The 24,969-nt window shown below is 40.2% G+C and overlaps 4 protein-coding genes and 1 non-coding gene across 5 annotated transcripts; 3 read left to right on the forward strand and 2 right to left on the reverse strand.

The window, feature by feature from the left end:
- Positions 1-1,441: 1,441 nt before the first annotated feature.
- On the reverse strand, positions 1,442-3,516 carry LOC119985865 (scarecrow-like protein 8). Its single transcript, XM_038830312.1, has one exon. The coding sequence runs from the start codon at positions 3,448-3,450 to the stop codon at positions 1,594-1,596; it is 1,857 nt and encodes a 618-aa protein (XP_038686240.1). The 5' UTR covers positions 3,451-3,516; the 3' UTR covers positions 1,442-1,593.
- A 5,718-nt stretch (positions 3,517-9,234) lies between these two features.
- Positions 9,235-9,318, forward strand: TRNAL-CAA. The gene has a single exon. It is a non-coding gene; the product is annotated as a tRNA-Leu (tRNA).
- Positions 9,319-10,283: 965 nt separating this feature from the next.
- LOC119985037 (protein SRC2) lies at positions 10,284-11,396 on the reverse strand. The gene has a single exon (XM_038829196.1). The coding sequence runs from the start codon at positions 11,355-11,357 to the stop codon at positions 10,530-10,532; it is 828 nt and encodes a 275-aa protein (XP_038685124.1). The 5' UTR covers positions 11,358-11,396; the 3' UTR covers positions 10,284-10,529.
- Positions 11,397-14,598: 3,202 nt separating this feature from the next.
- LOC119985383 (BAHD acyltransferase DCR-like) lies at positions 14,599-16,937 on the forward strand. Its single transcript, XM_038829676.1, has 2 exons — positions 14,599-15,072; positions 15,912-16,937. The coding sequence occupies exons 1-2, from the start codon at positions 14,626-14,628 to the stop codon at positions 16,788-16,790; spliced, it is 1,326 nt and encodes a 441-aa protein (XP_038685604.1). The 5' UTR covers positions 14,599-14,625; the 3' UTR covers positions 16,791-16,937.
- A 1,037-nt stretch (positions 16,938-17,974) lies between these two features.
- Positions 17,975-24,932, forward strand: LOC119985144 (N6-adenosine-methyltransferase non-catalytic subunit MTB-like). The gene is made up of 8 exons (XM_038829338.1): positions 17,975-18,139; positions 18,260-18,327; positions 19,065-21,800; positions 22,186-22,269; positions 22,385-22,489; positions 22,631-22,739; positions 23,260-23,411; positions 24,403-24,932. Exons 3-8 carry the CDS (start codon positions 19,125-19,127, stop codon positions 24,832-24,834), a joined length of 3,558 nt encoding a protein of 1,185 aa, XP_038685266.1. The 5' UTR covers positions 17,975-18,139; positions 18,260-18,327; positions 19,065-19,124; the 3' UTR covers positions 24,835-24,932.
- Positions 24,933-24,969: the final 37 nt, after the last annotated feature.

Here is a 24,969-nt window from a genome sequence, read left to right on the forward strand (position 1 = left end):
TTAGGAGCGAAACTGGGCGTCCAACGGTAATATTTTCCTCTATTACATTAATGCCCTCGTTTAAACGATTAAATACAATAATGGCATGGAAAGTCCACACCCATTAATAGAACCGTAAGTTTGTCCCATTTTTTTCAGGCCAAATAGCTGTAAATACTAAATAGTCCTCTGACTTGACTGGTGATCGAAACTTACAACTTGGTGTGTGGATGGATGCGTTGTGTTATTGATGAAAATCTCATATCGAAAAATGATAGATTTAGAGTTTAATTTATAAGGGAGGACAAACCTTCTATTGTCAACCTGGATTTTCAATAGAGAATTAAGCTCAAACTTATGAATACAGAGCATAGCACCCAAATGCCAAAGGACCTTTGAGTCACTTGACAATGATATATATTAGGCTTCCATTAGAGGGCACTTTTGAGTGCAATATACTTATGATTTATAGTCTCCCATAATACTCTTTCGTTATGATTAGAATTGATTCCATATGAAATTTATTTTTTTTTAAATAGGGGTACAATGTTTACATACTGTTAAGAGTACACTCCTACTGAAAGGCCTATTAGAAAAAAAGGAAAGGATACTCTCTATATAAAGCGTTCAAATATATCTCTAACCAAATGATGTGATCCTTTTTACTTTCTCATTTGTGGGCTAAGAACTCACATGTTAAACCCTACAAAGCTTGAGCCTAACAAAAATATGGTGGCTAAGCCTGACCATGTCAAAGCCCCGCTCGGCTAGGATCAGGCCAATTTTCCCTCACATGTGGGCTAAATTCAATATGATTTAGTTACTGTGAATAATTGAAAAACAAATATCATTGATAGGTTTAAACTTTAATGAGATAATAAAGAAGGGTGTGAGAGACGTGATCCTGTCCTAACATTAATAATACCCGAAAAAAAAAAGCATTAATAATAATGCAAATTTTTTTACAAAGAAAGTGTGGTGATCATGTGAAGGACCCATTATCAACAAAAAGATAACGTTGTGACTTGTGTGTGAGCGCACCAACCATATCAAATTATTTATGTATTACAAAGATAAGAAAGAATACTCTATACGTTAACTAAATCTCAACGTTGAGCACGTGACACGTAGACTTTAGAAAATCAAATTCAATAATCCATATAATGATGGTTCATGGAAATCCAAGTTTTTTAAAAGAAATTTTAAAGGTGTGGAATAAAACTATTACATTGATTGTTGCACTCCATATTAACTACTAAACTGATGGGTAACTATTTTCAAATCAAATTTACTATCCAACATATACTTGACACGAATAAAATAGTCTCCAACAGTTTTTCTCATGCCATCTAGATTATGGATATTTATGGACATCAAAATTATGAACACATATCATTTTGAAATTGGAAAAGGATTCAAAATGATTGCCTAAAATAATCAATCACAAACCAATGCACATAAATTTGTAATCAAATCCAAACTCAAATTTTATTATTTTTGGAGGGGGATTGCTATTCTTCATTTTCCATTCACATATGACATTTTCTCGGGAAAATTTCTAAAAATACTATAACAATTAGTAATTGATAATTCATAACAATAGTTAGGCTGAAATTAACTCCAGGAAGATGCGACGGTTAGAGTTCGATCCCTCCAGCCAAAGCGAACACCTCCGTTCTCTTCTTTAACGGTGAAGCCCGGGTTGACTCGGTTTCCTGAACTGAGCCTGGCAAGCATCGACTCGACCACATTCGGACCCACTGGTTTCAAATTGAAGCCAGCCATACCCATCCGGGCCCGCCACTTCCCAAACACCTCGCATCTCTCCAACCGGTCCCTACCCTCGCACGCAACCGAGTTGCCGAGTTTCCGACCCAGTCCCTCCTCTACTTTGACTCGTTCTGTACTTTCCCTAGCCTCAGTGGTCTCAATCGAGTCAAATAGCGCTCCATAGTACGACCACAACTCTCCCACACGCGCCACGAACGGCGCCGTATTCGTATTCATTTCTTGTTCCACCAGGGTGACGACGCGCGGTGCCAATCCTTTCACGCGCCGGAGAAGCTCGTCCCGTGGATTCTCAGTCGAGACACTCTCGTCGGGCATCCGATACAGATTGAACGCGAAATTCACTACCAGCGGCTCTTCCGGTTCGCAACCCAGAAATTCACGACTCAAATTACTGATTTTCTTACTCACGACCACATTGAAATGCAAAGAAACCCCAACCTGGTCAGCGTGCTGGCTCAACATATCTCCGACCAGCCTCAGCCTTTCTTCGCTACCATTATCTGAAACAGCGGTGATCTTGAAAGTAACAGGATGATTACCACTCCGACGTGAGGAGATCGCATGTAGGAGATGCACGTACTGGCCTCCCTGGCCAATATCGAAATCAACAACATGGAACTTATCTGTGTTTGGCTCGTCTAGTGTGGCGTTGAGAATAGCGTGATTCGCAGCCATGAAACCGTGCTTGAAACAGGGAGATATATCGTAAAGCAGCTGAATCGAACTAATGTGATCCTCACCATACAGCTCCGCGACAGGAGGCATGGTCTCTAAAGAGTTCGCGCGTGATTTCAGCGCCAACAGCATGTATTCCGTCACTCGCTGCTCATAATTGCCCTTCGTGTTCGCATACTGCGACAAGCGTGTCAAGATCTCGGTGGCCGCCTCCGCTTTCCCGTCGTAAATGGCGGTGGCAGCCTCGATTACAGTCTCCTTGAAACAATTCGAGACAGGGGTGGCCGCTGATGAAGACAAAGAACACAAAGAAGTGGACGAGGTTGTTGGAGAAGGAGAAATCGCCGTTGGACTTGACGAACTGGACAGGCTCCGTATGGTCTCTGACCACTCGCTATTAGTATTCGTAATAACAGAGACCGCATCTCCCTCGTCGTAATCGTTGTCGTCAAGAAGGTGCTTCTCCAACTCCTGCAGCCGATTCAACATCTTGGCCGATTCTTGATTATCCATACCAGATATTCCCTTCTGAAACCCGTTCAGGCACGGTACACCGGGCAAGGTTGTGCCACCGGACTGTAACATAGGTCCTGCGTTCATCGGCGAAAGGTGGTGCGACCTCAGCTGCTGTAGAGGCTGCACACCGCAGTGCTGTACGGTGTGCTGTTGGTGCTGCGACAAAGCAGAAGACATGCTAGCAGGCAATTCAATTGAAGGCAGAGTGGACATCGGAGATGCATTCTGGTACATCCGAGGCTTCACAGAACGAAGAAATAGTCCATTCAATTGCTGTGGTGTTTGGTATGTCTGATGCGATTGGAATTCGGTCAGCGTTCGCTTTCCGGTCAGGCTTTGCGTGGCGGTTCTCTGTTGAGCCATCTGCAACGCAGGGTCGAGGAAGATTTGAGAGAGCTGGGATCGGTAAGGAGACTGAGAAACATTTCTGTTGATGGATCTGCTTGCGCTGTAAAAATCGGGACCTCCGCCGGAAAATCCTGATGCCATTTTGCCTCTCCGACGAGCAACAGAGAGGCTGTAAGCCTGTAATAATTCAGACTTCAGAGGAAACGCATGAGAGAGAGAGAGAGAGTATAAGAGCATCCACATCAGATTACCTAAACATGAGTCTGTCTGTAAAATTTAGAGATTTTGTCAAAATAGAGCTCTGCATCAGATTACCTAGAGGTTCCCTATTTTACAGAATATGAACAGTAGTTCCCTACATCTAGAGAACCACTATTCACTTCCCTAAACATAAAATAATATTTTTTACTACTTTATTTTCTCCTCTCTCCTCTCTCCTCATTTTTTCCCTCCTCTCTCTCCTCACTCATTTCTTTCTCTCTCTTCTTTCTCTCTCCTCTCCTCACATTTTAACTCCTTTCTCTCTCCTCACTTTCTCTCTCTCTCTCTTCTTTCTCTCTCCTCACTCTCTCCTCTCTCTCTCCTCACTCCTTTCTTTCTCTCTCCTCTTTCTCTCCTCACTTTTTCTCTCTCTTCTTTCTCTCTCCTCAATTTTTTTTTCTAATTTTTAATAACATTAATTTATTATTTTAATTAATATATTGTTTTAAATGTAATTAATTTATTATTTTAAATAGAAGTAGTTTATATGAATAGAATAAATAAAGGAAAGAGAAATAAATATTATTTTAATGCAATAGAGAATATGATAGGTAATCTGATGCAGTGCTGATTGGATAGGGAATCTGTAAAATAGGGGAAAGTGACATTTTATCTGTATTTTAGGGAATCTGTTAAGAGAAACTGATGCAGATGCTCTAAAGGAGGGGAAAGTGGGTTTCGCACACGTGTAGGTTATGAACTTTACGTCTGATTTCAGAATTTGAAAAACAGACAAGTTGTCTACCTAAAAACTCGGGCCATAGCATATTATTTCTTGGTACGAGTTTAAACAGTACAAAGCATTCAGCTTTCTCCATGGAAAATTAATGGGTTAATAACTTTTGGGGAATAAAAGTTTCCTTTGTGTCAACTAAGCCACCCAGACAAAATTGAACAATTTCGATCCGTCAATATATTTAGGTGATTTTTAAGATAAATACACTTGGGTTGCAAATTCATTTTCATAATTGAAAATACTTTAGTCAGTTCTAACTTATCCTATTTCAATAATCCAGTTGATTACACTTGATTTTTATTTTATTTTTTGTGATATTAACAATTAACAACTCTTATTTCAAATGGTGTTGGATGAAAGTAAATAGATCAAAATATACGAGACAAAAAAATATTAGGATCCTTAATTTTTTTATTATCGATATCATATACCCTTTCTAGTAGTTGGCCAATGTAGAATACATTAATCGCATTCTAAGCCAAGTTGTGTAGGCATCTTATTGATGTCATTCTAAATAAAATGTTTGGTAACCAAAAACAGAGTGAATTAAGTGGAATTTTGTGCATTTAATTACACCATTCACCTACTTACCTTTAAAGTCAAAACAAATAATTCAGGGGTAAAAGGAGTTTAGTTGCTGTAAAAGGAATTCACATCACAATAATTGTTACTGTTATAGGAGCTACAATGGAGGTGGTATTGGGTCTACCTGAATAAAAGGTTAACAGAAAGAAAACAAATGGAAAAATGGGTCTGACCCCATGTTTACTAGAGGCCAGTTTGATTAGATGATTCAAGTTTCACAATCCAATCAACTTTTTTTTTTCCCATGTGATATGAGCTCCATTTTATCACAACAATGGTTGGTTGGTTGATGACTTTTGTATTTGTATTTGTGATGTGATATTTGGTATTTTATATCTCATCATGTCATAAATTGGATATTCGTGAGAACACAACATAAAATTAACCCAAACATTTCGAAGATAATATATGTCACGGTCACGGATATAAGACCGACAAAGTTGTCCTTAAATGTACGGTCTTGATCGAAAGGAATTTAATATTTATTTATAAACCACATGATTTATATCTAATCGATGTGAGATATAAGTTCTAGCGCATCCGACTTCATTTTATGTAACCACCATTATTGATACATCTTAATATCTTAGGCTATAGTGGGAATGTGTTGAGATATCTGACAAATTTTGTCCATTTTTTAGCGGAAAAAAAAAACATATATAAGATTTAGGGACCTAGAATCTTGCACTTTAATTAGTGGGTTTATCCCACATCGGTTGTGAGTCTTCCGCATGAGTAGTATATAAGTTCTCCCTACCACACACTTTTTTGCCTGTGATGTAATACTCACGGGTAGTGTGTGTGTAGTATTGCTTATATAACACTTGTGTAGTATAATTCAAAAAAAAAAAAAAAAAACTTTCATATTTGATATGCAATTAATTAAGTTTCTAAAGCTAATATTCTTCTCAATTATGATATTGGTGCATATATATATATACGTATGATATGGAGTACCAAAAATCGTTTTTTTATTGAGCAATTGGATCTTTAACTCGTTCACATTTGTGAAAATAATACTAATATTATTCAAGACAAATCATTTATTGTTGTAATTAGCATACTCTATCGAGGGCAATCACGCCATTTCCCATGTCCATTAGCACTGAATATTTTTGACACTTGATAGTATTGGTAGGGGTAGGTTGCGTGTGGGCAAAACTTGAAGTAATAAATCGATTGTCCGAAAAAAAACCCCTCTTAAACACTTTCCTTCGATCACACAGACACGTGTCCATCAAAAACTCATGCGCCACGTTTCCCCCGGCCTTGCTTTTACACTTCTCTCCACCTTATATATTTTGGTAATTTTTATTTCCATAAATGCACCCCATCAGCCTCAAGATATTGTTTAGAGTATGTTTGGATTGAGTGATTTGGAGGGAAGGGAAATAGATTTCCTTCCAATTCCCTTGTTTGGATGGTTTATTAAAAATTAAAGAGAGGGATTTGAGGGGATTTGAGATGAAGATTTCATTAAATTTTTGTTAAAATTCTTTCTCTCCAAAATGGAGTCATTTGGATTTTGGAGGGAAGAGATTACTAATTAAGTCATTTGTAAATTAAATATCTATTTTACCATTATACATAATATTTTAACATAAAAATAAGGATAAATTAGTAAATTAAACAAATTTTATTTCCTTCTTTTTTTATCTACCCAAATATGAGAGAGAGAAAAATAGCCTCCCTTCTCCTCATTTCCCTTCTCTCCCCCTCTCCTCCCCTCCCCTCTCCTCCCCCCAAATCCCTCAATTCAAACACACTTCAAAGTTTAAACAATATCTTTGAGGGGGTTATTTGTCATTTCTCAAGTGCCGGCCTTTAATTGGAAAAGCCGTCCGTTTGAGATTGGTTGGGGGCAGCCTAAACAGAACCCCCAACTCGCGCAGACAAGGGGGTAGTTTCGTCATTAGGCACGTTGTGGGCCCCTGTTTTGTTATGATTTATGAAAGCTTGCGTTAACCGGGGATAGCCGGTTCACACCTGGAAATGCCATTGGCGCCTCAAGCCACACGCCATCCACGCCACACTCAAGCCACACTCCACTGCGGCCGTAGATTCTGTTTTCACACCTAATTAACAGCTAATTAGGTGTTTTGTGGTTGATTAATTAGTAAGCTAATACAGCTTTTTTCAAGATTAAACAAATGATCTAAGCAAAGACTATTTCATGGTCATGGATTTGACTCAAAAGCTTCGCACTTAAGCAGTTCACACAAAGAAGGTTTTTTGTGTTAAGAAATGGGGATGCTTTGTTTTGTTTTGTTTTGTTTAGTGAATGACATAGATCATGTGTGCTACATATACATGCATGATTGTGACGTGGTTGGTCAAAATTTCATATGCATATACATGCATAATGTGTGCTACATTTCACCCAAAACTGACTTGGTCATTGTGACTTATCAGGTGGTCGGCCTAACGCCATAAAATATCCATTCGGATGATATGCACAATAGAAAATGTGAGCCATTGAGGGCCTTGAATGTGTTGAGTAGCAGTAGATCTTTTCTTCCGTAATACTTAGGCGGGTTTACAAGAGGGTGGATCTCATTCTGTTTTTTTTAATTGGAGTTGATCTCTTTAAAGACTTTGGATTCCGTTGGATTTTTAGTCACTTGGGGGCTCATGAGGTGGTGTGCTCGGTTTTATACTGGATGGGTATCTTGGTCTTTGCCAAGGTGTTCTCTTCTCAGCTACCGTTCTTCGTGTGGGGCTTCCTTGGTCCGTATTCTTCTCAGAAGGGCACCTCATTTATGCCTTGGTCGGAGAGCAAGGTGGGTCTTCGATCGATATTTTTCTTGATATATTGTGTCACGTGTCAAGATTCTAGTGGAGGGTATTTTGGTATCATCACTAATACTATTGATTTCAACTCACACATTTGTTTGTTTTTTTTTCCGAAACTTCAAATCTCTTATAACTTTCACCTAGACAAATACAATATGAATAGAATGATAAAATTAGTGTAGTAGAAAACGACAAATATAATATTAGTTTAGTTGGATTTGACTAGTATCCACCCTTAATTGTTTCAATAACAAAAGAGGAGTCTCCAAATTAAGGGCGCAAGAAATGGATTTACATTGGATTTTGGTGCTACTTCTGCTCAAAAGTGGGCCAATTTTGCTTCCATTAGGTTATGTTGTTAGTCACTATGTCAGGATGCCACCACCTACACTGTACCACCACATGCTTTCCATCCATATCAAAAGATTAGACCACTTGCCCACTTCGCCTAAACGCACCACGTTATCCAAGCTGAATGGATGTTTCCCCAATTTGGCTAGTGAAAGTTATGAATTATTTTCTACATTTATCATAAAAAGGATATAAAAATGGACATAACATACTAAAAATACACATTATGAATTTCGGAACTGAATGCATGTTTAACCAACTCGCATAGCCTGCTTGAGGACGGGTAGGTCATTCAAACCGCTTGGCTAATAGCCTAGTTGGTAAATATTTTTTGGGCCGAATCGTATGAACTCATGAAGTTTTTGAGTGTCGATTCCCATTGAGAATATTACCCTTGTGGTCACCTGTTGAGATTTGGTCTAATTTACTAAGTAGTCAAGTGGGAGTGCGACATTTATGTGTGTGCATGCTTAATGGTTTGAGTTTAGATAATGTTGAGACCCCCAAAAATGATCCCTAAAAGACTTCCATTTAATGTAGAGTGTTGAATGTGAAGTAGACCCTACATATGTGTTTTTAATCAATGATTATTTTAATACCACATAGATTTGAGAGATTTTTGGGAGTCTCTAGCATTGTCCTTTGAGTTTAAGCTCATATAAGTTGTTCGAAAGACAATTTTTTATGTTGAAAAAAAAGTGTAGGTTATTCAAAAAGATTCTTGGGTCCGTAACGTAGGCTTGGCCCACATTACTCCAACTGGATTCCAACTGGATTCGCTTGATGGGCCAACGATAAATCCAGTGGACCCAAGCAGGCCGTAAGTGACCTTCGTGATTGAATCTGTGCTACAGCTGCACGTCTTTTGGTTTTTCTTGTTGAATCCTCAAATAAATAACTAATCATTGCCGATGATTCCAAAACCTCAAATCGACAGCCTTGTTTATGTCTCCCACTTTCACCAAAAGCTTTCATCTTGTTAATCCACCACAGCCATTGCACTTAACACGACAAGCAACCTGAATCATTCTAAGGTTGGATTTTCTCTCCATTGCAAGAAAGCCCAACTACGTATTGGGCTAGAATTGCAAACCCTCATCAAGCTTTGGCAATGACCTTAACATGGCCCAATAGTTAAGAAGCCTTGGATTCATCACCTTTGTTTAATTATACAAAACTACGCCATTCTACTCATGAGCGTCAGGATGGCCGAGTGGTCTAAGGCGCCAGACTCAAGTTCTGGTCCTCGTGAGGGGGCGTGGGTTCAAATCCCACTTCTGACATTTTCTTATTTTTTTGACTAATTAATTCATTCTCTCCCTTTTTTAAGTATTCTTCACTAATTTGTTATTTTTAGTATAAGATTACATTAAATTACTATTTCCTGGTGCAAACAAGTGATAGTCTTTAGACCCATATATAGCATAAACTCTTGACAAGAGAACCACTAAAATGTCAAATGAGGAATGCATATTTTGGTCTGCCTGAGCTTTTCCACTCCTCCCTCTTCCCTACAAAAATAGGTACAGAACAGCCAATTCCCTACCGTGCCGTGCCAAGAAAGCTGCAGTGTGTATATATATTGATAGTGCAACTCTGACCAGCAAAAGAAAATGTCCCTACCATGCGGCCCAGTGAGATCCTGCATATATATGTACATTACATATGTGCGACCTTCTTTGATTTTTTTTTTTTTTTTTTGATTCTTCAATGAACTTGAGAAATCAAAACTTTAAATGGTAAGTAATTGCATAGCTTAATTACCCCCGATCACAGCATTTAGGAAGAGACAAGACAGGCCCAAACTGACCAGCTAGATTTTGCAGCGAAGTCCACATTAACAGGTAATTAATTAAGTAACTTCTGTAAGGCGATGAAATTAACCAAAAGAAAAAAGAATCAGAATAGAGACCTTTAAAGGAAAAGGGCCAAAGGTATAAAGTATGCAAACAAAATTACCACATTGGTTATACATGGGGAGATGGATTAGTTAATATATAGTATGAACTATCATTGGAATGAGGTTTTTTGGATATGAATCTAAGAACAAATCCATGCGGAATTAGGCCCAAAACGGACAAGTATAACTTTGGACAGGATTTGGGTTTTCTGTGGCACCACCAACATACAAATCAATGGTTTTGATGACCTCACTAGTGTCTGTCTTCAATCTCTTCATCATCTCCAACTTTATTTTGAGCTCTCTCAGGCTAATGTCAATGGTTGATTCATTGGTAGGCCAAAATGGTTACTGCTTCAAGAGGGCTTCCATAGATAAAACAAAGAGCATTGTAATAGCATATCCAAAGGAATTATTCTCATTTTAAATGCCCAGTACTACTGGCGTGATACAACATAACAAAACACATAAAATTATGGGCGACAAAAGCAATTTTTTAGAACATAAACGACGTCGCTTCAAAGGATAATCATTGATCAAAGGACAAAGATAGCCAAGCTCTCATTACCAAACAAAACAAATCCGGCGGTCAAACTATTCATCATCCCCGCCATCATAATAATCTTCCTCAACCTTTTCTGCCACGTCATCGGCAATGTGATCCTCGAATGCATCCACACCCTCCGCTATTGCGAGCGCACCCACTGCACCTGCAACCACGCCCACAGCCAATCCGGTCCCCATCCCTCCAAACTTGCTCTTCTTCTTCTCCTCCGGCTGCCCGTAACTCCCCTGAGCGTAACCGTATGACCCTTGGCCATAACCCGGATTACCATAAGCAGGCTGACCGTAATTGTAACCACTGGAGGGATAACCCGATGGTGCCGGCGACGCATAGTAGGGATTTTGCGGTGGTGCTGCGTAAGGAGCACCATATGAAGGCGGTGGCGGAAGGTATTCCCTCGTCCCACCAGCTCCATACGGCGGCGTGTAGTACTCCGGCTCACGGTAACGCAGATCTCGAACCTCCAACTTGACCTCAAGCTTTCCATGAGGGCGACCGGATGGACGTTTCAGCTTAAGCGTACGGTTGGCTTTCTGACCGATGCCTAACTCGTCGATGAATTCGCCAAGGTTGAGCCGAGCGGAGCCGATGAGCGGCTTCAAGTCCTCCTTGGCGCCTGCATGTACGACGTCAACGTGTAGTGTGTGAGCCTCGATGGGGCCCGGTGGCAGGGGTATGAGAAGCTTCTCTTCCCAATAGGGATTCATGTCGCCCTCTTCATCGACTCTTGAAGAGCGCCTTTTTTCCGGGTCAACCCAAACGACGGCGTATGGACGCAGCGGACCGTATCGCCAGTTGATGTTCTTGAGGTCGTTGGCTGATGTAATAGACAACTCAAGTTCATAACGAGAAGCCATCGACCGAGTAACCTGATGTGCACAATGAAGGTTAATCTAATGGTCTGTGCACTGTGGCGAAGGAAATAAATAAGACTCGGTCTTTATAGTGAGGAGTGTGAGGTGTACGTAATGTCTAAAATGCCCCTGTATATATAGGAAGTGGATTGGCGTGCCTGCAGGAGGTGACTAATGACTGGGACTGGAACTATGAAGGTTGCATCTGGGGAGGAACGTATATGGCCGGTAATAGGCTGATAGATTAATTAGTAAAAATTTCTTATATAACGAGTGATTGACTGACACGTGGCGTAATCACGTAAGCTTTACAGACCAATGGTGTGAAAACATAATATTATAGTGCAAGCTTTACGGACCAATGGTGTGAAAACATAATATTATAGTGCCTGGGGTGGGGTAGGTAGATAAGACAAGCAATAGGTGGGCCGTTTCTTGTGTTAACCTCGGACGGGTCCATGTTACCTTCGGGGATCCTGGGGAGGTCTACGTTGAGGCCGGAGGGAGAAGAGAAGGGAGGAGGGAACAAATTAGTATTTTAGCTGATTTTTGGGCTGATTTGGGGATGAATCACTGGACTAATGAGTTGGGTGTAACAAAATTTAAAATTGTGATGTTTTGGGCCGACCTGATGCCCAGAGCTCTAACTTCGGCTACTTTAGGCACTGGCCGGCCTTGCAGACAGGAGGTTGATATTTTCACCAGCCTATTAATGCAACTTGCTTTCCTTGTTCTTCTAATTATTTTTATTTCTATTTTAAAAGGGCAAAACCATGCTTCAATCTTCATATGTATTAACGAATTTAGAATATATTCTTTGACATTACTAGAAGTTTCGAATTAACAAATCTGGAATGACGAAGAGAATTAGAGCATACATCACAAATATAATTTTCTTTCAAGCACTGGTATGTGTATATACTTATGCTCTTACATCCCATTATTGAGATCATGTGACTATATATCATCCACACCAATATTTGCATGTAAATGTACGATATACATGAATAGAATGAATTTGCAGGCTGTCTTTGTGTTAAATGCATGGGGATGAGCTGTGATTTGTTCAAAACATTTAAGAATAGCATGTAGTGGCACCCATGTCTAGCTCTCATAATCTATATCCACCACCCTAAATTCATTTTTGGCATCGTTCCCAGATTGGAAACATTCATTACGTACATTTTATATGTAACGATAGCCTATATCTCTATCAAACTTGAGGGTTAAGACTTATAATGACATAATTTGTTGCCTTTCGTTTCTTTGTAAAGTTAACGACGTTAATGAAACTCAAACAGTATGAGCAATTTTATGAATGCCGGTGTTTTTTTGACTCAACTATATATTGAAATAAACGTACGTGATTTCATATGGATTATGTGGTATCTACGATTTCTCATTATCATGTGCATACATGAGACATGCATCTCATCATCTCACTTGAGACAAAGAACATTGAGATCCTTGACTTATTTGGACACGTGTACTTGCATCTTGCATTATCGTGTAAAAATTCTGCCACGTGTATTTCTCCCAACTCCTGGCTCGGCTCCCATTTAACCGGCTGTTATCTGAACATCTATTGGATCCGGACCAAACCACAGTTAGCAAAATCCTCTGACCCGAAACCAACACCCTCGCGAGCTGATCCATCCTCTCTGATTATTTTATTCAAACCGCCAATGCCTTTCGATCTATCGTGCGGCAATTGGTTGAGAGACATCGACCACACACGTGTCAAATTTGGATCTTTGAAGAAGACCATCAAGCTCCTAGAAACCGTTGATGTTGAAAATCATGCCCCAGCAATGTTGACCCGGTTAACAGAGTTCGCCAACTCCAAATCGGGGTTCGGCTCATCCAAGCTTCGTGATCACTATTATTCAACAAACTCGAGTCTAGCGGCGACAAAATTCTAGCAAAGCTGCGGCTGACCAACAAATTAAAGCACTTCTCGGCTTTATTTCTCGTGGCTCTAACGACTTCATTTATACATGTATATATATACATATATAGGCAACCTGTGACAATGAGGCTAATTGAAGAATGGCTTGTGATGATGTTACAATGCACCACTTTTGGTGGTGGCCATTAATTAATCACATACAATTTTGATTAAGCAATGGATTAATTAAACCCCTAATCCCTATGTTAAGGCCACCACCACCTCTAAGTGGTCATAGATTCAATTTTGTTTTTTTTTTAAACAGGGATTTGGAGAAGAAGCGGGACTTGCACCCACATCCTAATGGAAGGTTCGGTCCCCTACATGCAATGTGATTATTGTTCAACCAATAGTTTACTTGCTCCACTTACCTATGTTAAGGCCCACCGATGAGATGCATGATTTTGTATCGAAAAATAGGATTAAAACTATCTAACCTATTCGAAATCTTAAGGAATGTCTACTTCCAAGCAAAGACTTCCTTTAATAAAGTTGAGATGGTTGTAAATCATTCTGCTTTAATTCCAATTTTCAAACACGTCTAATGACTTTTATTTCATTAGCATGAATAAGAAAATAAAGTTTTGGATAAAAATTTGTTTTTGATTTTTTAAAAATAAATTTGGGTTCCAACAACTTGACATTAGTCTAATGGTTATATTTTCGAATTTAGAGGTGAAAGATCTCACAAGTTGGGAGTTTGAACCAATAGAAAGTAATTCTTTGGAATTTCTTGGGTTTCGTGAGCCGATGACACGAGTATTTTTCTTGAGAGGGGTTAATAGTCCTATTCTAGGCCTTGACGTAGTCTTACTTACGTACTAAATTTCAACTCAAGACTAAATTGATGACCCATTATTTGGACGGGATGGCCATTTCAAATTTAAAATTAGTCAAAGGATCACAAAGTTGCCGTTGAGCCTAGGGCTTCCCGGTCAATCAATCAAGACAATGATTCATGAATGACCCCAAAAAACGCAGCGTGCAACACTTGCAGGCAGCACCAAATTCAGACGAACTGGCCTTGACACACATCTTAAGGTGTAGGCATTTATTTGATCCATTAACAGAGTGTTTTTTTTTCCACTCATCAGTCATCAACTACCATGTGAATGTGACTGTATATAATTTGCCCAGCTAAAAGAGTGAAGAGGCAGATCAATACATTAATGGGCCACAACCGCTATCATGAAATCCAATAAATGCATCCCAACTACGTCTATATTGAATCTCTCCTATAAGTAACCCTTGTCAAATCCCTCTCTCTTCCAATCCATTTTCCCTTTCTTTCTTTCTTTCTTAGCTCAAGTTGTTAAAACAACAATGGCAGCTGAAGGGGCCAAGAATGAAGTGAAAATCACAAGCAAAACCCACGTCAAGCCCAACAAGAAGCTTGGGAGAAGAGAATGTCAGTTGGTCACCTTTGATCTTCCCTATATAGCCTTCTACTACAACCAGAAGTTGCTGATCTACAAGGGTAATAATGGTATTGACTTTGAGGGGATGGTTGGTAAATTGAAAGAGGGGCTAGGGGTAGTCTTGGAAGAATTCAATCAACTGGCTGGGAAGCTTGGGAAAGACGAAGATGGAGTTTTTAAGGTTGTCTATGATGATGACACGGACGGCGTGGAAGTCATTGAGGCCTCTGCGGATGATGTCAGCGTGGACGATCTAACGGTTGAGGAGGGCACAAGTGCTTTGAAGGACTTGATTCCTTACAATAATGTATTGAATTTGGAGGGGCTTCAGCGTCCATTATTGGCTGTGCAGGTAACCATTTCTTTTGGGCTTTTAATATTTATTATAAGGTCGTTGTTGGATTATTGCGTCTATCAATGTCATTTCATGCATTTTGGCAATTTTTACATTTCATGATTTGACTCCAAATTCTTATTCATTGCAAATAGTTACATGTCACCCATTCCAAAGTGTCCACAAAACAGATCTCGATATTTCGTTGCGTTTGATTTGGATGTGGATTGAATCTTTTCTTGAACGAGAGGGATAGAGCTGTAACATGTGCTGACATAACTAAAATCAAGAATGAGTGGGGTCTATTGGAAAAAAAAATTATAGCCATATTTTCTTTTAAAATCAATGTAAACTTATTCATAAATGTGTGTTGATCGGATTTACGAATATGACGTTAATTCTTTTGTCCCAAAAAGAATTTAAAGTATATTTTAAAAGAACATTAGATATGAACTGTTAAATATAAACCCGAAACATTTTATGTATTCTTCATGTTTGGTTTGATTTTTATTTTGGAGGAAAAATACATCGCTAATCAGTAAACCGATCAAAACACAGTAACAATTTATTTTAGGAAAAAATTATATAAAGCCACAACAGTGGGATCCGCTGACCCGAAAAAGTGATGCTGCTTGTCCTAATCAAACCAAATTGTCCTAAATGAAGAGTTTAGCCCTGCTTTGATTTGATATTTGCAAATTGAAAGTGATTTTATGTGGACCAAGGGTGGGCCAGCGACACAGACAATTTCTCAGCTCATTAGTGGTTTGGGCCCCCTTTAAAGTGAAGGTTGATTATGGGGAATGGGCCATGTAATTACTGGGGTCCTAATCATTAGTTTTGGCCTTGTTTTGTAGCTGACTAAGCTGAAAGACGGACTCGCGATAGGCTTGGCGTTTAACCACGCCATCCTGGATGGTACATCCACGTGGCACTTCATGATTTCATGGGCCCAAATCTGCAACGGATCTACAGCAATAGTGGAGCCACCGTTTCTGGAGCGGACCAAGGTCCGCGACACTCGCGTGAAGCTCGACCTCTCTCTACCGCCTAACCCAGTCAATGGATCCAACGGCGAAGCCATGGTGGCTCCACCACTACGAGAGAGGGTATTCAAGTTTTCCGATGCGGCAATTGCCATGATCAAGTCAAATGTCAACGCAAAACTTCCATCGGACGGTTCCAAACCGTTCTCTACTTTTCAGTCTCTCGCCGTTCATATCTGGCGCCACGTAAGCCAAACACGAGAACTGAAACCGGAAGACTACACTGTCTTCACCGTCTTCGCCGACTGCCGGAAACGCGTGGATCCACCGATGCCAGAGTCTTACTTCGGAAACCTCATTCAGGCTGTGTTCACGGTCACAGCAGCCGGGATGCTTCTGGCGAATCCGCCGGATTTCGGTGCGTCCCTCATACAGAAAGCGATCGAAGCACACAACGCTAAAGCTATCAATGAGCGGAACAAAGAGTGGGAAAAGGCCCCGAAGATCTTTGAGTTCAAGGACGCGGGAGTGAATTGCGTGGCGGTGGGTAGCTCGCCGAGGTCTAAGGTGTACAGTGTGGATTTCGGGTTCGGGCAGCCGGAGATTGTTCGAAGCGGGTCGAATAATAGGTTCGATGGGATGGTGTATTTGTATCAAGGGAAGAAGGGAGGGATTGATGTGGAGATTAGCCTTACACCTGATGTTATGGAGAGGTTTGAGAAAAATAAGGAGTTTCTGATGGAGGATTAGGCGATGGAGAATCTGAGGTTTGGTTCTGGTTTTAATGTGTTTTTGTTTCTACGAGGAAATGAAAGGGTTTGAATTTATGTTGTTCTTGTGAATGTAATAATTGTCACACTTTATCGTATGATATGAAAATTTTATTGTTGTTGATTATTTATGGTTAAGCTCTCTCTATTATTTGGTTTTGGAAACGTGGCTAAAAACCTATCGTTGGCATGCATGTGTAACTTGAGTTTATATTTTTCCCTTAGTGAATTAAAGAACAAAAAAACTGCGGTTTGATGTTGGATTGTCTATGTTCATCTCTGTCGATTCACATGCTGTTTATCTACTCACGACTGTCGATTTTGGGAACATGAAAAGCCAAAGTTGAGGTTCATGTATTTCGTTTTCTTCTTGATAGATGCAAGTATTTCTAGAGGGATCACACTTGACTTCACAGGGCCTAATTTTTTTTCTTTGGCATTTTGATATCGATCGTTCCACTAATTCATGCACATTATCTCTCATTCCAGTTCATCTCCTTCTACACGACTCTTCTTCTTCATAGGTTCATGTATCTCTACGGGTACTTGATTGAGGTATTCCCGGCCCTTTTCTGCGATTGTGCTTCTTTAAGCACAGAGATCTGCGCGGAAGGATAACTGTGGCATTTTGTTAATAGTGGCTTTTTGATTTTCCATCTGCATGTCCGAGCAAATGTTCTCATGTTAATGTTGCATATCAAACTCATCTCTATACCATGATTAATTTAATTTTTGTTTGACAAAAACATACATTGTTAGATTTGTTAAATTGGATACTCCCGATTTTAATAACTTCTAACGATATGAACTCTCGTTCTTTAGGTGTTTTATTCTCTCTGTTTTTTTTTTCCCCTTATGGATCATAAAATATAAATACATATAACCTTTGGGTTATTGAAATTTTATGATGAATACAAGTCCATCAGAGTTCAGAGGAGGAGCAGTGGTTTCAATGGGCTCGGCGAATACTCATTAATAAATAATAGCGCATTTGCGCCACGGCTCCTGTAATTCATTGTCTGGCCCAGTACACAGGCAATGTTATACTTTGGGCCGACTAGTGGGCCTTATGTGGACAGCTTAAGAAATACTGGCCCATGATACGGGACCTTTCTTCTTCTTTTTTTTTCTCATTTATTAACGGATTTGGCTTTCTTTTTCCTGGGGGAAAAAAAAGAAAAACAATAAATAGTACAAATCAAATAGGAGAGAAGGAGAATCTCCATCGCAGTTGGTTGGTCTTTGCGGAGCGGTGAGCAACCAGAAACCCTACTCGTAGTGGCTAGACGGGTTTCTCTGAATCTGAACACCTCAAAATTACAATCCAAGGTAGATTTTCTCTCTTTGACCTCGCTCTAGATACACGCCTCTGCATACACAGTGTATCGATTTGATGCATTACTGGCCATTTTTTAGATTCGTAAAGGTAATTTTCTTACGGTCTTGCAGCTGTTGTTCTCTCGCTCTTTCTCTTGGCTGAGGTCCTGGACTTTTCGATCTTTGTTACTCAATTTTAGGTAAACTATGCTCGTCTTTTCCTTTTCGTTGGATTTGTTTTTGTTGTAGTTATTTAATTAGGTTTTATTCCGTTGAACAAGAGCATTGAGATTTCTGTTCTCTCTGCTAAGAGGCGAAAAAAGTGCTGACTGGAGTAACATAATTGGTAGTCTCTCTGTGAAGATTGGATAATTAGGTTAAATATAGGCTCTCTCGACATTTGTCACTGGAGAGCCTGAGCAGTCGGCGGGGCTTTCTATGTTGCAATACTGATATTAGCTGACTCAATTATGTTCATGGGAATAACTCATTAGTCCATTCAGATCCAATTTTTGATCGGGAACTTCAATTCCCATGAGCATAATTCTGTCTAATGACTCTAATTGTGCTTCAACCCTACCCTTACGGCCATTCATGAGGATGTTTTGATGTTTTCTTTTGTTTCTTGGCAACCAACCAAAGAAAGGATGTCTTTAGGCTGTATATATGAAGGATTTGGCCATGATAGAAAGTGCGTGTCATATCTTCAACTGTTGGTATGCTGTGAATTATCCAAAGAACCATTAGCTCACCGATTTGGTTATTCATTTTTTTCCCTTCAGTTTTGCGTTTGTTGGAAGCGAGTTTTAATCGCAAAATGGCTAAAGCATATAAGTATATTTTATTGCAACATTTATTTCTGGCAGAATATTTATGTTCAGTTTTTGTGGTTAATCGGGAAAGACACATACGCTTAATTCACTGTGCATGGTTTCAGGATGTGTTATTTGTCAAATTACCAGCCTACTCTTTGACAGTTTGAGGGTATTTATTTTCAATGGGTTCACCTGAACGTGCTCGGAGCCATGGAAAACGGGATGTAGAGGATAGCTCAAATGTGAAGAGTGATAGGGATGATGGAGAATGGGAGGGCAGTGATAAGAGGAAGCATAGGTCAAGCAAGTCTAGAAAGTCCAGTAATGCGGAAGAAGGTGAAGGATTGGACAGCAGTGGGCGAAGGAGAGGTTCTAGTGACAAAGGTGAGAGTCGTAAGAGGTCAAGTGGCTCTAGCAAAGCAGGTAGTGATGATGACAGTTATGGCACTAGAAAGGAGCGAAGCTCTAAGCAAGCGAAGAAAAAACAAGAGGAGAGTACTTTGGAAAAGTTGAGTAGCTGGTACCAGGATGGAGAACCAGAAAGCAGGCCAGATGGTGGTGATAAGTTGGGCAGAAGAGCACATAGTCGGTCCGATGAAAATGAGAGAAGGAAAATTTCATCAAAGCTCCCAGAGCATGAGAGTTCCCAAAGTGGAACTAAAAGCAAAGAAGAAAAATTCCATGATGGAGAGCTTGAGAAGATGTCAGATAGAGACTTTAGGTATTCAGAGAGAAGGGAAAGCAGCAGAGAGAAAGGTCATGGCTCCTCTGAACAGGTAAAAAGCTCAAGGAGAAGATGGGATGATGCAGGTGCTGTCAGGAAAGCTGAAGAAAATCATCAGGAAAAAGCTGAACTGAGAACTGGAAAGGCTTCAGATTCCAAGCATGAGAGTACTAAAGAGAGAAGCACATCTGTGAGAAATGAAACCATTGAGAGTAAAAGCAGGGGTGTAGTTGTCAACGGTGAGAAGGGTAACAAATCAGATGACAGGGGAGAGAGGAGAGTTGATACGGACAGGAGTAGGGGCAAAGGCAGGTCAGAAACTTTAGAAGATAATAGAGGTAGTCCCGCTCCTCATGATGACGAATCAGGCAGGGAAAAAATTGACAAGTATAGACAGCAGAGAACTCCCACTAATAGGGAAGCCACTGAAAGCCGAGAAAAATCTGCCGGCCCTGATGAAGATGGAAATTTGTGGATGAGGGAGAAAATTGCAAGGGACTTGGGCCATACAAACAGGTCCAGGACCCCCGAGAAGAGTGGTAGGCGTCATCGAGAAGCAGATCAAACTGAGATGGATCATGACAGAAGCATTGATCTCAAGCGGAAAGAGCCGGAAAAAGATGGCCACAGGGAGGATAGATCAAAAGGCCGAGATGATAACTGGAGTGACAGGAACAGGGAATGGGAGGATTCAAAAGAGCACTGGAAAAGAAGGCCTCCCAACAGTGGTGATAAGGAGTCGAAGGATGGGGACATTGCTTATGATCGTGGTAGAGAGGAGTTTCCCAGGCATGGCCGCGATAGGAATGACAATGAAAGGCCTCATGGTTGGTCAGGTAATAGAAGAGACGGAAGCAGGGGCGAAGCTGTAAAAACCTCCAATTTTTCAAATGAGAACTATGATGTGATAGAGATCCAAACAAAACCTGATTATGGAAGAGCAGAAACTGGATCCAACTTTGTCAGGCGAACTGAAGTTAGTCAGCAGTCTGACGTGAAATCAGCCTCAAATGATAGGGACTGGTCATACATGCGAGATGATGGAGCAAGAAGGACCGACACATATGGATCTGGGGTGTCTGCTGAAGATTTAAAGGATAGATATTTGGATGATGGGACAGTTATGCGAGATCCAAATTCATGGAAGGATGAGTTTGATTACCAAGGTGGTAAAGGAAGAGGCCAGAAAGGTGCCGTATCTGGTCGTAGTGTTGGTGGGCATAGCAGTTCACAGCCACCGTATGGCAACCAGGAGGCAGGATCTTTTGGCAGAGCTCCTCCTCAAGGAGTAAAAGGAACTAGGATAGGAAGAGGAGGAAGGGGTAGGCCTACTGGCAGAGATAACCAACAGGTTGGACTCCCTCTGCCAATTATGGGATCACCTTTTGGACCTCTTGGAATGCCACCGCCTGGACCAATGCAGCCACTTAACCCCAGTATGTCGCCTGCTCCTGGTCCTCCAATTTCACCTGGTGTTTTTATTCCACCATTTTCTCCACCTATGTGGCCTGGGGCTCGTGGCATTGATATGAACATGCTAGGTGTTCCACCTGGTCTCTCTCCTGTTCCTCCTGGGCCATCAGGTCCAAGATTCCCTCCTAATATGGGGAATCAATCAAATCCCCCCATGTATTTTAATCAAGCTGGGCCAGGACGTGGTATTCCTCCAAGCATAGCTGGGCCTGGTTTTAATTCTGCAGGACCTATGGGACGAGGAGCACTACCTGATAAAGCCCCTGGAGCTGGGGGTTGGGTTCCTCCCAGAAATAATGGACCTCCTGGTAAAGCTCCTTCCAGAGGGGAGCAGAATGATTATTCTCAAAACTTTGTCGACACTGGCATGCGACCCCAAAACTTCATTAGGGAGTTAGAGCTTACCAATGTTGTTGAGGATTATCCGAAGCTCAGGGAGCTAATACAGAAGAAGGATGAGATTGTCACCAAATCTGCTACTCCGCCCATGTACTTCAAATGCGACCTGCGTGAGTTTGAGCTGTCCCCTGAGTTCTTTGGAACCAAGTTTGATGTCATTCTGGTGGACCCACCTTGGGAGGAATATGTTCATCGAGCTCCAGGAGTTGCTGACCATAAGGAGTACTGGAATTTTGAAGAAATATCAAATCTTAAGATTGAGGTAGTCTATATGCACGTCACTTCTTTTTGCAGTTTCTCTTTCTGTAGAAGATGAGTGTGCATGTTTTTTCTTTTCTTGTTTGTTTATTTAGGAGGCTGACCGACTGTACGGTCTTTGAACAAGAAAACTTAAATTATCCATACGGTGGACCAATGAATGGGAATTACAAACATTGTTTGGTGTATGACGCACTAGTTATGATTTTCTGCATGCAATTGGCATCCCTTTTTCCACCTGTTTCCCTTTATATGGGGGATCATCAAAACTTTTTTAGTGTGTGTGTGTGTCTCTCTATGTCAGTTTAGCTGTTTAGGTAACACTGTAAAACTTATTGTTAAATCAATAGTTGACTACTTGACTCAACTTTTGTCATTTGTGTTTGCAGGCAATAGCAGACACACCTTCGTTTATCTTCCTGTGGGTAGGTGATGGTATGGGCCTTGAGCAGGGCCGCCAATGTTTAAAGAAGGTACACAACATGGCCTTTAGAATCTTATTCTGGTCTAGACATGCTTTTATTCTTTTACCTCTAAGTCATTTGTGTTCTGCATTGATATTTTTCTTCTCTTCTTCTTGTGCTTTAGTGGGGATTTCGTAGATGTGAGGATATTTGTTGGGTGAAGACAAACAAATCTACTCCAACTCCGTCTTTGCGACATGATTCTCATACCTTGTTTCAGCACTCAAAGGTGGTTAATGAATTGTCATTTTGTCATCTGCATTCTGAATATGTGCAGTTTTCATTTGCTTTTTGACCTCTTTCTGTGTGTTGATTGAGTGCTTTGCAACTGCATTGTTTTTCTAAACTTTCTACTTGTATTACAATGAAGGAGCACTGCTTGATGGGAATAAAAGGAACTGTTCGGCGTAGTACTGATGGTCATATAATTCATGCCAACATTGACACTGATGTGATTATTGCTGAAGAACCTCCGTATGGTCAGTACTATTGTCCACTTTTGACAGTTTTTTGGAGTTGGCATTATTTCACTTTTGGTTATGAGCTTTTCATTTGCATATTTCTTAGATAAAAACTTGCCGCATTTGTCTTTTTTCTCATTTAATTTTTCATCAGTTGGGCTTGGCATTGTTATGAATTAGTGGTTTATGTACTGCAAATCCTATTATTCTGTCTTTTAGGTATATATTTCTTCTGCGACAAAAAGAGTCCTCATTTTAGATTAGTTTTCACTAGTGGCAAAGGCTGTCGGAATCTGAGACGTTTGTTTCTCTTGTTAGTTGGTTTATGGAAACACAGTAACACGTTCTTTTGAATGCAAAGACAACAACATGTTAGACACGCCTACTTCCTCTTGGCCAAGTATCTTATTTAGGGATGAAGCGCATTTGTTATGCTACTTTTAAGTGGAGAAGTTACAAATCTTTAAAAGAACAATTGGATGCTTAATCTTCTTTCATTTGGGAGTACAGTCAATTTTGTTGGTGTAATCAATTGCAGGTTCGACTCAAAAGCCTGAAGATATGTATCGAATAGTAGAGCACTTTGCTCTTGGCCGCAGAAGGATCGAACTCTTTGGTGAAGACCATAATATTCGCTCAGGTTGGCTGACTGTTGGAAAAGGATTATCCTCGTCAAATTTCAATGCTGAGGTACAGTATCTTCCTAAAATGAATTTAACAATTGTTGAATTTAATTCAATAAAAAGCGGTTCTCTTTTCTTTTTGATTGGAGGTAGATGTGTGATTTTCTTGTCTTGTCTTTGGGGCATGCAGATGAGTTTCATTTTTATTCAGATGAATGAAATTAGTTCTCGTTGGGACTTTCAATGAAATTGTTTATAGTGGTAGAAACCGTAGAATCCAAGTGGTAGACCCATTTTCCAGGGCTAGTCCCTTTACCTGGTGTGCTGTATCAGTTATATTGATTTCCTCGTTTTCCTATCTAGTATTTTTTTCTTCTTATGTGAGAAAATGGTTTAAGATGCTTTGGATACTTTTAACATCGGGAAGAAATGGTAGCATGGCCGTGAGAAGAATTGAGATAACTCAAGGAGGATACTGCAAAAAGAGGAGGGAGACCATAAGAGACATGGATGGAAGTAATAGGAAAAATATGGATTTGTAGGATTGGTGGAGACAGTAATGGTGAAACCGTGAAAGAGAAGTCATGTAGTGGATTCTTACTGATTTCTTTTATGAATTTATGTAGTTGGGTGATGATGATGATTGAAGAAACAAAAGAGTTTATTCAGTTGGGCATTATTATTTTCGTGTTAGGGCATATGTTAACAGTAATAAAAACTTAAAACCTTTTAAAACTATTTCATCCAGAATGATATTAAAAAAAAAAGTGAATATAAAATTGGAAGACTAACTGTAGCTGATTAAAGTCAATACTGGATTTATATCCGTGGCTAGTCTTTTTCATACATTTTTAAGATATGAGGTCGACATTGACTGCATCAATTCTTCATCTAGATGCTTGATGGGGGATGGTTTTCTTGGGAAGGACAGAGTAACATTTTTCCGTTAATAAAATTTTGTTCTTAATGCCAAAAAAGGCAGATGGTTGAAAACTTTTTGTTCTTGCGCATCATGTTTCTTTGGCAATACTTAATGGGTTATCTTAAATCACTTTCAGGCATACATCAAGAATTTTGCTGACAAGGATGGGAAAGTTTGGCAAGGGGGAGCAGGAAGAAATCCGCCCCCAGAGGCACCGCATCTTGTCCTAACAACCCCTGATATAGAATCTCTTAGGCCCAAGTCACCGATGAAGAACCAGCAGCAGCTACAGCAACAGCAGTCAGCAGCAATTACACTGACAACACCCAGCAGAAGAGCAGGTGGAAATTCACCTCAGAATCCAGGCGCTTTAAGCTTAAATCAAGAAGCTTCGAGCTCCTGCCCTTCTACTCCAGCTCCTTGGGTTTCTCCAATGGAGGGGTTTAGAGGGCGAGAAGCTGGGAATATGCCTTCAGAAGACAAGGTTTTTGATATGCATGGATATGGTGGCCAGACAGGTGGAGATTATGTAGATTTTGAATCTCATAGACCATCGAATTTATTGTAACAGAAAGCACAACATAAAAATGTGTCATTTTGCTTGTACGTTTTTTCCTTGATAATTTATAAATGGAAAAAAAAGGCCATTTCTCGCCTGTTGTTGCACCGAGATGGTTAAAACATTGAATCCCTCCCTAGCTTT

This window comes from Tripterygium wilfordii, chromosome 19 (genome assembly GCF_013401445.1).
Source record: "Tripterygium wilfordii isolate XIE 37 chromosome 19, ASM1340144v1, whole genome shotgun sequence".
In the NCBI taxonomy this organism is placed as follows: domain Eukaryota; kingdom Viridiplantae; phylum Streptophyta; class Magnoliopsida; order Celastrales; family Celastraceae; genus Tripterygium; species Tripterygium wilfordii.